The following is a 12,861-nucleotide window of genomic DNA, read 5'->3' on the forward strand; positions in this document are numbered from 1 at the left end:
GGAGCTGTTAACAACTCATAGACATGTGAAATGTGACCCGACTACACACTGCTTTTTGTAAGACATCAAAAGGTTGTAAACCACTGGTTTCATCTTTAACAATGTGTTGTATTTAAAAGCTTGTTATATTATCCATTGTGTCAAATCTTCAACTGAAAAGTAACTAAAGCTGTCAAATAAATGTAGTGGAGTAGAAAGTACAATATTTCCCTCTGAAATGTAGTGGAGTGGAGGGATAAAGTAGCATCAAATGGAAATACTCAAGTAAAGTACAAGTAACTCAAAACTGTACTTAAGTACAGTACTTGAGTAAATGTACTCTGTTAATTTCCACCACTGGCTGTTTCTGCTGTCAAACTGCCATCACCAGACTGACTGACAGCAGAAATTTAACCAAAATTGTTTGCGTGCCGGCTCCACAGGAAGAAATTGACAGTGTTTATTGATTCAGTGATACAGTTAATAAGTTCAAAACACACATCCGGGGGATATATGTGTATATATATGATTTTAACAGGTTCTTTCTAAGATTATGCCTCACTAAATGTGAAAGAAATAGATTTGGAGCGTAAAAACACGCGGGGGGTCTCCATGAGACTGTCTCGGATTCAGTGTGGATTGATACATTTAATAAAATGGAAGTGTATCTGTTCCATGAGAGAACACTTTCTATGTGAATTGGCCACAGCTTCTCTCTTTCCAGTTTTCCAGCCTGCCCCCCCACCAAAATGGCTGCTGGAGACAGGACACTGTCATGTCCTCATACAGACAGCTGCTCTGATGAGTTCTCCCTGGTGATTGGCTGGTGAAGTGTCGCGTGGCTCAGTCCAAGCCACTTTGTTTGTATCCTGTTTATGGAGCCAGGGTTGTGTATGAACACCAGATTTTTTTTCAGCACACACACACTGAACGGACAGCTAACAGACCAGGGTGGGTATTCACTGAATTTGACAAAAAGTGTATAAAACAATCTTTCTCCAGAATCACTGACTCTACCTTTAAGGTTACATGGATGTTTTCTTGTGTTGCTGTATCTGGACAGGTTGGCCCTACAGATGGCAATGCCAGTTAGTCGGTCCACCACTTTGGTCCAGACTGAAATATCTCAACAACTGTTAGATGAATTGCCATAGCATTTTGTTCAGTCATTCATGGTCCCTTGAGGATGAATGCTATTGACTTTTGCGATCCCCTGACTTTTCCTCTAGCCAAGTCAAGTCAATTTTTATTTATACAACCCAATATCACAAATCACAAATTTGCCTCAGGAGGCTTTACAGTCTGTACAGCATTCAAGCATAGAAGCTCCCCCCAATAAACCTTTTAACAGGGGAAAAAAATGAAAGAAACCTCAGGAAGATTAACAGAGGAGGGATCCGTCTTCCAGGACGGACAGATTTGTAATACATGTACAGAATAAACCAAGATAGCAAAATTACAGATGTCAAAAACCAGCATGACAAAATTATAGATACATTGATAACATACTTCTGCCATCATGAGGTTGACATTTATGGTTTTGTATGAGATGTCTCGACAACCATTGGATAGATTGCCATGAATTTTGAAGGACAGCTTTGTGATTGACAATAAAGTGTTTCTGAATCTGAAATAGTTAATTGTTAGCTACTCATTGAACAGGTAGCAGCTAACTAGGCTTTCATTTGAGAGTTAACTTTGGAGAAAGACAAAAAAATGTTGTGGGGAGTGGTTGGGTTGGGTAAAAAAAATGGTTACATAACATTGACCTTTGCCAAATGAGTCACCAGGACATCCAGTGTCCACGTTTTATGGTCAGCAGCCAATTCTAGCTTCATTTATCACATTGACCCCATTCACTAACACAAAGAGGAGGCTGTTGCCTTCCTGTCGCCACACAGGCAACAAAGTTCCTTATGCAAGATAATTTCTTCTTAAATGTCAGTCATCATCACTCAGCTTTGCACTTTGAGGGCAAATTGGAGAGGAAAATCAGGCTGCTCCTGCATGTGACTGAAGACTTATTGAAAAATGGCCATGCCAGCTCTAATGGGCCATTGTAAGAGCATTGTTCTTTATAGCCTATACAGAATAATAGATTTTTAAGCACTTGATTAACAGGACGACAGCCACCAAAGACCTTCCATAAAACGCCATTATCCAGCTGTCTCTCACTCAGGCACTTGATAAATGCCACTAATGCTTAAAATATAAATGACACAATAAATATAAATAACATTCTGGCCCACACGATGTGTTTCCATGTCTGTAAGTTTGCAGAGAATGAAAACTAGGACATGGAAAGTTGGATTCATCATCCTTAATGCCTTCTGTCACTTCAGTTAGATATCACCAGACACTGTCCTCTAATTTAGACATCATATCCTGTCCCAAGAGCCCCGCCTCATTCCCCCAATCCGTCTGTCTCACCCTGGCATAACCCTCCTGCATCCCCATGTGAAACCAGAGCAAGCGAGTGTTTGAAATCAAACCGAGACCTCTCCTCTTCACTCGCCTCTCTTTGACTCCGCTGCTCTCCTCTCTCTACCAAAAAAAACCCTTCCTCATTTTCTCTCCTCTTGGTCAATTCTCATCCTCTTTCATCTCCTCTCTTTTTTTTTTCCTCCTACACCCTCAGAATGAACTATTTGTATGAATCAGAGACTCTCAATCCAGGCTTACTTATAGCGACATCCCCCCACTGGTTTTGTTAGCATAACTTGTCAGCGCCATACAGATCATTATTTGATGTCCAATGTGATTTTGCTGAGGAAAAAAAATGTCATTCCCTCACTGATATTGCCCTGGCACGTAACCCCCACAAAGTGTTCATTTCAGCCAGGCTCAGATTGTTTGATTGGCATTCACTGCTGTGTTTGCCAGGAGTGCTGGCAGATCCTCGCTGTTATTTGCATAAAACAGGAAGGGTTCAGATTTCCCTGCTGTTCTGCGTTCCGCTGCCCTTGCTGCACCCCAAAGAAAAATCAGCTTCCAATTCACAGGAAAAAAAAAAAAAAACATTAGCTGGCTTTGTGAAGTTCTGCACTATAGGCTCAACACTTCTCCTTGCCTGGTTTGACACTTTCTTTTCTCCTCTTTTTAGCCCAGCGTGAATCCACTTGTACAAATCCTACACTATCTGAGCCAGGATTCTTTTCTCTCTCATATTCCTGCAGAGAATCCTCTTAAAAATGTCCTGGCATGAGTCTTGCTCCGCAGTGTGAACCTTTTATCTTTGTGCACTTCTGATCAGTGAGATCTGGACTCGGTCCTGAGTTGACAGCAGGCGATCACTTTGCCCTGTGGCTTGACTAGCTGACCGATAAGAGAGGCATGGGGAGGAAGCAATGGAAGCAGAGGATGGGAGGATGAGAAGGGATGAGGAGTGAGTAATTAGGAGGTTGGGAAAGAAGCAGAAGGGTAAAAATGGGAGGGCTTGAGGGATGCTGAACATTGTGGCACTTTCCAGACGCGACTGCGTGCTAGTTTCCACTGACCCTCTTCAAATAACCTCTCTAACTGTCTGTCCTGTACGTCTGTGTGTGTGTGTCTGTCTGTGTGTCTCTGCTGGGCTGATACCTATAACCCATGGCAAAGAAAGCACGAGGCACAAGACAAACAGCTTTTTTGCTCTTTGCTGTAAACCCGACTCTTCTTTTTTTTGTTTCAATCTTCGACTGAAACAAGAGTGGCGAGGCAAACTTGGCTCACACCAACATGAAGTATAGAACAAAGGATCATTACAGTAGTAAAGGCTTTCACCCAGCTGTCAAAGGGGGGCAGGGTGACAAAAACTGAAGTGCCAGCAGCTGGACAGACATGTGTATAGAGCAAAATGTCTGCAAAATGCAGCGCATCGAGCCATTTGGGGAGAGTGAATGAGTCCCATTCAGCCTGATCCCAGCAATGACTGACTGCACCCTTACCAAGGGATTACACTGAGAAGAACATTACTACACACTTGTAAGAGGATTGTAACACATATAGAAGAAGACTATCACCACAGCACACTTACACTACAAGAAGAACTGTGAATACCTCTGCCTCCTCCAAAACTGAGCAAGACTTCCTTAAAAACAGCCATCAATTCCTTCCTTTTTCTTTTCCTCCACCCATTTTTCCATCCCTCCTTCCAACCCCTCCATCCCCTCTGCAGAAGCCTTGGAGGACCCGTCCAGTGCCGGCGTTGTGGCGGGCGCCGTGATCGGCTCCCTTCTGGCCCTGCTATTGGTTGTTGCGCTCATTGCCGTTCTCCTGACCCGCAGCCGCCGGCAACAGAGGCGTGGCTACCCGAGCAGCGGGGACTCCATAGCGACGGGAAGCGGCGGCAGCAATGGCACAGACTATGGTAACAAAGCCCGCCTGCTCTTCAGCGGCTCTGGCAACAACAGCAAGAACGGGACCGGCGCAAACAACAACGGGCCCATGTACACGTATCGGGAGGGATGCGACACCGCGGGGACTCTAACGGAAAAGGCCAACGACTACCACCATCATCACCTCCACCACACCTCAACCGTCAACGCCCCCTCTGCGCACGATATCCTCCTTAGCGGCGAGATTGACGAGGGTGAGAGGAGGAAGTTCGACCTGGATGACAGCATGGAGGAAGACGAAGAGCGGTATGATAGGTTCGGAGGCGTCGGGGGAGGCGGGGACGTGCTACCACCAACGTATCACGTCCGCAGAGGCCATGGCGACGAGGAAGAAATGGACGTGTACCTCGACGACGACATGGAGTCTCAGAGAGACGGCTCGGTTATTTCCCGGACTGCCATTTACGTCTGAGTAGGGAGATCAGGAAAAGAAAAGGCGAAGGGTTGATGATAGGGAAAGGAGATGCAGTGGTGGAAGAGGGGAGTCCGAGCCTACCCCTTTCACCACCAAATAAATCAACATCGCGTCCATCAGCTAAACACCTACCTGCTTAACATTCAACCTGATTGAAGAGATGCCATCTATTATATCCTCTCTGCTTGACACTGACTGTATAATTTAATAAAAAGAGGATTAAAAGAAAAAGAACGGAGAGGAAAGCCAGAACAAAGGTTTGGTTTGAAGCTCATGAAGGGAAACCTGTGGCAGTAGTAAACTGTGGCTGAATATGTGACTGTGTTTAACTGTATAATGGAAACAGGTTATCCTCAGTGTCAGCCGAACATGAAGAAACTGGGAGGAGGGGGGGGGGGGGGGGGGGGGATTTTTTTTGCAAAGAGAACAAAAACCACGGCAACTTTGATGCGGCGCTGCTTATTGCTACGTTCTTGTTTCTTCAGCTTTGCAAGTGTGTTATTATGTGCTGAGTGACTACATTGTTTGTATTTTATATATCTTATGAAAAAACATAATCTGCAAAGCCGGAAGCACCGTAACCACTATTCCAAAAAACCACCACTACACAAAAATTGCCTTCCTGTGTCGAAATAATAATAAAAAAAAAAAAAGAAAATACTTCAACATCAACTCTACATAAAACTGTCCAAACAGCTTCTGTGGATGTTGTGCTGCAGACTCTAGCTCCTCTGACATGCCTGACACTTCACCCAGATCGTTTTAAAACTTGAAAAAGGCCAAACTCTTCATCGTGATGATGGATGTTGATGATGGAGTTTCTGTTCATCACAGTGATTTTTTTTTGGGCTTACAGTCACTCGGGGGGGGGGGGGGGGTTCCCACCCCATCCTGTGACACCAACTGGTTTCCTGATGGGTGCTGCTGAAGCGAGGGCCACTAAACTGAGTAACATAACAGACTTAACAGTGTGTGCTAATATGTGGCTGACTGTGGTGTTAATGATGTGCATCATCTATATATTGGGCGCCGTCTCACTATAGCACAGTTGTTGTTATTGTTGTTATTGTAGATGTTGTTGTTGTTGTTACTGTTGTGTAATAGTGTTGATCTCGCAAAGGAAAAGATGCACCGGGAGCCTTGGGGGTTTCACACAGTTCCGCATTGGGTCGGTAATGACTCATATAATGGGTAAAAAAAAAAAAAAGATGTGCTTTTCTTTGTTTCCAACTCTTTTTTTTTTTTTTATCCTTTCTTCTTCAAGTTTCTCCTCACTTCCTTTCTCTCTCTTTCTGTCTCATTTCTTTCTGTACCACGTGCATCCTGCACTATTTCTATGCTTTGCTGCCACTCTGTCCCACACACATTACATCTCTTTCTCATTCTGCTCTTTCTTTATTTACATAATGGGCGGCTTAGACGAGTGCTGCGATGACTGTGTGCAGGGAGAAGAGGATAACTCGTATTTATATTCTTATCTGGGTCGCATTCAACGAGGCAAAATATTCACCGGCTTTGTTTGAGGCCGCTGTATTTCATGTATTCATTTTCCATGTCCCGCAGAATGTTCTTAGGCTATGTGCCGGATTATTCCGTGTTCTGTATGCTGATTGGACAGAAAGAACACGGTCCAAGCCACATTTCAAGAGAGGATGTGAAAAGGGTCTAAATGAAATCCCAAACCATTGTTCCTTGTACACTGCAGAACTACAAGTCATACTACACTTTTTTTTTTTAAATAAGTGAGGCATCTGCAGAGTGGGTTGGATAGTTTCACTTGTATTTAATGAGATCTCTTTCTAAACATTAAAATAATGTCACATTCACAAAGACTTCATTGATTCAAAAGTTGACTTTTAAAAATCTACACATTTGCCTTACTGATTTTTTTCAGGTTTTTTCCTACCCTTCATTTCTTTCTTTAGCAACAAACGGGCAATTTTTTAAATTAAAGGACCAGTGTGAAGGATTTAGCGGCATCTAGCGGTGAGGTTGCAGATTGCAACCAACTGATAGCCCCTTCCCCTCCCCTTCCAAGCATGTAGGAGAACCTACAGTGGCTGCGAAACTCATGAATAAAACGCGAAAGGCCCTTTCTAGAGCCAGTGTTTAGTTTGTCCGTTCTGGGCTACTGTAGAAACATGGCGGTGCAACATGGCAGGCTCCATGGAAGAGGACCCTATGTAGATATAAAGGGCTCATTCTGAGGTAACAAAAAAACAACCATTCTTATTTTCAGGAGATTATCCAGTAATGAAAACATAAATCAGAATATTACATCCATCTGAGCCCAGTAGATCCTCCTAAATCCTACACACTAGTCTTTTAAGTGTTGAATTGTCTTTTTTTATGTCAGTGTGGCTGTGAGGTGACAGAGGGAGGCTTTTGGCAGTGAAATCTCAAACCTCCTTGTAGATGAAGAGATAGCTGGCCAAATCTAGAACAAAAGACATGATGAGCAAGGCCACAGTTGAAGAGAAATAAAAGAAGACCGGTGCTACCATGCTTCAGCGGCTGAACTGAGCACATCCTCTGCTTTAGAGCTCACTATTATCACATTACAACCACAGACTTACTTACTAAGTAGACAAACTGTGTTCAATTGTGTGATGTGTGTTTAACGTCGGTAGCTGGAGTCATTTTGAAGTCAAGAGTACTTTGAGTCAAATAAAACCGTGTGATATTAACAGTTTAGCATAATTTGCATAATTACATACATTATTTTGGGGGTGTTGTAAATGTCTACACAACTAATATTTGTGAGAAAGGATCTGTTAAGGGAATCTTTATGGATTATATCATCTTTGGCACCGGAAAGGTCAGGATGTTTGCAGAAAACGCTTTCACATTATAAGTCCCATTTCATTGACTCATGTGTCGTTACAATATAAGAATATATTGTGATAATAATCGAGATGTTATTACCCAACATTTACTGTAACTTGTGTTCTGTGGGTTGAAGGTCTGAACGCATACTTGTCCATAAATTGAAAGCTCAGTCAGTTGATTTTTTATTTTTCTTTGTATGTGTGTGTGTGTGTGCTAAAGAGTCCGGTTCCAGCTCTTCGTCCCCCCCCCTTGAGTCCTGAGCAGATCCCTTGTTGTTGATTGTTGTTGAACATTATACACTGTGCAATCTGTTATTCTGTAAAAGAGACAGTTATATCTGCTATGTTACCAATGCATTTCAGTGGAGACATTTCATAATTCAGAGTGCATTTGGACAGGTTGCCAATTAATCTCAAAATGACTGAGAAACAGCCATAATGTAACTTCTGTTGCCACACGTGTCACATGTAGTAGGACTTGTTTATTGTATCACTACAGTACAGTTTGGATTTAAGTATCAAAGTGTATTTATTCCATAGGGTTCATGCATGCTCCACGATTCAGACTTTTAAAACTCACAAATGAACAAAAAAAGGACCCATTTAGACCGAAATATATGGTTTAAACCTGCAGTGCGGCACTTTTGTCTCCCCCTTCTGGCAGTGAGAGTAATTACAAAAACACTGTCGACATCATCGCCGCCGCAGACCCCTGACGCTTTTTATGTTAGCTGGTCCCTGCCCTGGCAACGGGATGCGGTTGGGGGGGCACTGAGGACAGTCCGCCCTGGTCAACAGTCGCCAACCGATCACTGCTGGTTGATGTAAAACACATCACCAGTGGTGCGCCAGTGAGGGAAAGTCACCACAGACACCAGATTTAAAAACTCTAGTATACTGTGAAATACAAAGAGATTCATCTGGTGGCATAATCAGCGTTGTGTGAACTCTTTGTCAAGGGCTTGAATGTAACAGACGCTCATTTATATGTAAAAGTCCTGCACTCCAGCTTTAAGGCAGGGGTCGGCAACCTACGGCACACAGGCCCCCGGTGACACACAAGGCCATTAACTCAATGCAATTCAATAAAAAGTATTTCTCTAATATACATTTTTTAATTAAAATAACATTTTAAATATAAAATATAGCCCAATGGTGAACTAAATGAACAGTTTGATTTAAAATAATACTGTCATAATAATACTATTATACCCCTCCTGTCCTCTCCCTCTGACCTGAAGATGAGCGGAGCATTACAGCAGTAGTGAAAACATACGATAGCTAGCTTGCTTTCTTTTTTACTTTATTTCAAGAACAACTGACGATGGCAGAAGCAAAAGTAAAAGTAGCTTGTCTAATATTCGCCTCTTTCAGCTGCCAAATTTGGATTTATTTCACAAAAGGACCGAGCTGCGTGCACTCTGCTGTGAAAATGTTGTGTGTGGAATTTCAAGTGTAAAACATAATGTTGAAACAAAAAGGCACAAGAAAAATATCAAAGTTAAGGCTGATAAAGCTGAATTAATCAAGAGGGTAGTGGCCCACTACGGGAAGCAAAGCAATGTGTTTACAACTCTGTGTGCCGCCAAAAACCAAGCTACAGAGGGCAGCTATAAAGTTTATGTGTGTGTGTGTGTGTGTGTGTTTGTGTGTGTGTGTGTGTGTGTGTGTGTGTGTAGAGCGCAGGTCCTTTGGCATGCAGAATCTAGACAGAGAGACAAGCAACAATAAATAAATAGACAAATGCTCATTATGAAAATGGACTGGCACTCGGGTCTGTGATTTTTTTTTTTTTAAAAACATTAAAAAAAGGTTGCCGACCTCTGGTTTAAGGTGTCCAATCTAGAAATTGAAACTATGATTTTGTTTACAGTAATTTTTATGTTAGAAATACTGGATCCTTTATTTCTCCAAATGAAAAATAGTTCATTTTCTTATTGGAGCTTTAAATGTTAATGATTTTCACCCAAAAAAACATAAAATCCCTGACTTTCATCCCTCTCCAGCACATTTACCCTCCATTTGGCCACTGAATGCCTCAGCACATCTTTTCTCCAGGGGTTTTTTTTTTTTGCAGTGCCATAATTCTTAACAGTCTACTGTGATTGCAACTTTGGCACCTAATTAGTTCCAGAGTCTTGTAGCATGCATGTACTCTTAGTGAGAAAACTCATCATCAGTCATAACTTTTGTTTTGCACAACCCATTTTCAATAAAAAAAAAAAAAAATTCTGAAACTATTCTCTGTGGAAAAACTTGTAATTAATTAAGCTCAGCCATGTTATCAGCCTATAAATATCAGACACCCACATCTCATTCTCTCCTCAGCACATTTTACAGCACAACACAGTATAATTCACCTGCTCTGGGATATTACACAGATCTGCTGCAGGAAGTGTTTTTAAGTTTTGCTAACTTAGGAAAGAAGTGCACTCACTTTTTCACATCAACAACCTGCTTCGCGTTTATTGCACACAATCACACCTGGAAGCTACAGAACACTTTTGCCCACTGTGCAGTACCATTGAAGAGTTCACTCGCAAAAAATTGACTTCGATAAACAAGTCAAAAGTTCTGTAATCGTGAGAAATGTAATGTCAGATAAAAAAAATCTGTGAATGGAGTCAGCAAAAATGATAAAAATCAGGCCACACACTCTGAATCTTAAAGCTAGTAAAGATGTAACATCAGCAATGAAACTTCAGAATTTTTTTTGATCTTTTTATTTAGCTCAATTTTTGGAGTTCATATCTTATTAGAGCTTTGAAAGACAGGCTGCCTCCCAGTTAAACTTCCCTGGATAAATAAAGGATAAAAAAAAAGGCCTACAGAGAGATCTTAAAACCTCCAAATAAGTCACGAATGCTTGTTTGTGTCTAGGAACTAAAGACGAAGCTTAAAATGCAACCTTGAAACAAATCTAATGATATTCAAATGCTCAGCAGAGTTATAACAAAAAGATGAAAAATAAGATATCACTCTCTTGAATAGAGCTGTTCTGCAGTGACTGTCCCAGTAGCCTGTCCGGTGAGTCAAAAACAGGGTTATGCTAGTTACAAATGTCCCTCTCTGATCTTTAGCCCGCCGGCCTGCCTCACATGTCGTACGCTCTGGGAGATTGCAATCCTGTAAGCAACCCCTGTAAAAGTCTTGTCCTTGCTGCTGTGAGTGTAGCGCCCATGCTAAGCAGAGGACACTGTAACAGGTCACTTGGTTCTGTCAGAGGGGAAAGAGAGTGGAACAGAGGGAGGGGGAGGAGGACGGAGGACGAGGGTGGTAGCTTGATGCTCCATCTGGGGAATATCAAATAGGCCGGGGGAGAGAGAGAGAGAGGGAGAGAGAGAGAGAGAGAGGGGGACTTTTTCTTCTTAGATCTCAGAAATCTGGAGTTAACGAAGAAGAGAGGTAGAACAGAAAAACTGAAACCTCAAGCTCCCGCCGAGAAGTTGAGAAGACATCACCGAGGGTTTTTTTTTTTTTTTTTTTTTTTTTTTTGTTCTTTTGTAAACCACCTGAGACCTAGAACATTTGAAACACTGTCAATTATTCACCATCGAGTCTGGAGTTAGAGATGGGCAGATTTGTTACTTGTGGGTCCAATTGGTTGGCTCCAGCGTAAAGATGACAGAGAGTATGTGAAAGGAATAAGAGATTGGCAAGATGGGATTTACAGCTCCGACAATGAAAGCTGGAGGTGGGAAGAAGGAAGCCTCAGAGGAGTATTTTTTTTGATTGCTGTGCCACATCTCTGCTCGGCGATTGGCCGCTTCCACCAAACAACAATTGACAGTCCTTTTCAACCCAGCCAATTAGTGAAAAAAAAGACTGTCCTGTTTAGCTTTCCTCGGCGCAGCCTATCAGCGACAGATCTTTTTAATTGTAAAGAAATGTTCAGCAGTACTCCAGGGACCCCTGTGCAGGGGCGGAATTGTATATATCCTCCTTTTTTTCAAATTCCCTCTCTCTTTGCTTCAGCTTTAGCACCCAGTACAAGCTGTTCCCTCCATGTTTAATTCAGCAGAAGGCATGAAAGTGTTCCGCATTATCTCTCTGCTTCACTCTGAAGGAGGAGGTTGACGGCAAGATAGAGAAAGAGAGAGGGAGAGAGAGAAAGGGGGATAGAGGGGAACGGAGAGTGAAGAGAGAGGAGGAACAGAGAGGAGGAAGAAGCGGCCTATTAGTTATTGAGCTCGGCTTTTGTTGTTAATCCAGTTAAAGCCGAGCCTCTGCCAGGCCAGCTGAGACTCCAGCAGATGTGGCTGAAGTTTCCTTCTTCCAACGCTGGTTAGAAGAGCTCTCATTGTAGTCTGTAACCAATTTACATAACGCAGCGCTGTCCTGCTTTCCTGCTTTTCAGGATACCTTCCACGTCTCCCACTGTGCTGCTCTTGCAATGTTCTGTGCTATATATAGGGATGTAATTCGTCATGGCTGTTTTTTTTTGTGTTTGTTTTGGTCCAGGTTATTTCAGGTGTTGGGTATGCATGTCCATATGAATGCCCGTTCGTTTCAAATGTCTGCTTTTTTTTTTTTTTTTTTCCATCCACCCATTAGCTATACCCACTTATCCTTTAGAGGGTCATGGAGGGCTGGAGCCAGTCCCAGCTGTTTTGTTTGGGGTTTTTTTTATTTTGTTTTTTTGATGGTGAGAAGGTTCAGGATGGAGGAAAAACAAACAGTTTGAGGTTAATTCTGTTCTTTTTCAGATTTTTCGCAGTCCTAGCTGTATCCCTGTGGTTCCCAACCTTATTTGACCCCCACAGCTCCACCAGCTGAGCTCAAGCACCCCTTCATCGACACCACCCAACATGTTTCTGCATTTTCATACAAGACAGTGATCCTGGAAATCTCTACGTGTGGTGAAAGCTTGAACTTTGAACCACATTTCACATTTCTATTACAAGTGGTAATAGATAAATAGATTGATTGATAACCAGTTTTCATGATGACTCAGGTCAGTTGGAGGCGTGTTCTTTGGAGCCAGTCTGTTTTATCTAGTAGTTTATTGGTTATTGTGCAAATAAATGCTTAAGATTACCCTTATAGAGTGCCCCAAGCCTAATCGTTAAAGCGCATGCTACATAACTGCAACGTCAATGGTTTGTCACAGTCGTCTATTTATCACCATGTTTCCTGTCTCTCTCTACACTGTCATCTGTCAAATTAAAGGAACATGCCACAAAAATAATCTGAAAGGAAAAAAAATAGTCTCATACCAATTGGTCGGCCAATTTGTTTGCTTATTTTCCACTTAAACACAGAT

The 12,861-nt window shown here is 42.3% G+C and overlaps 1 protein-coding gene across 3 annotated transcripts in view; it reads left to right on the top strand.

Moving 5' to 3' along the window:
- pvrl2l (PVR cell adhesion molecule related 2 like) overlaps positions 1 to 12,861 on the top strand; it is a 300,657-nt gene that overhangs the window by 172,900 nt on the left and 114,896 nt on the right. Inside the window, exon 7 of one of the 3 annotated variants that reach the window (XM_042434647.1) lies at positions 4,136 to 5,149. The exons of the other annotated variants lie outside the window; for them this stretch is intronic. Within the exon in view, the coding sequence (XP_042290581.1) occupies positions 4,136 to 4,767 (632 nt within the window). The 3' untranslated portion in view covers positions 4,768 to 5,149. Of the gene's footprint in view, positions 1 to 4,135; positions 5,150 to 12,861 lie in introns of those variants that run through there. 3 annotated transcript variants of the gene reach the window in all.

This window comes from Thunnus maccoyii, chromosome 15 (assembly GCF_910596095.1).
Source record: "Thunnus maccoyii chromosome 15, fThuMac1.1, whole genome shotgun sequence".
NCBI lineage: Eukaryota > Metazoa > Chordata > Actinopteri > Scombriformes > Scombridae > Thunnus > Thunnus maccoyii.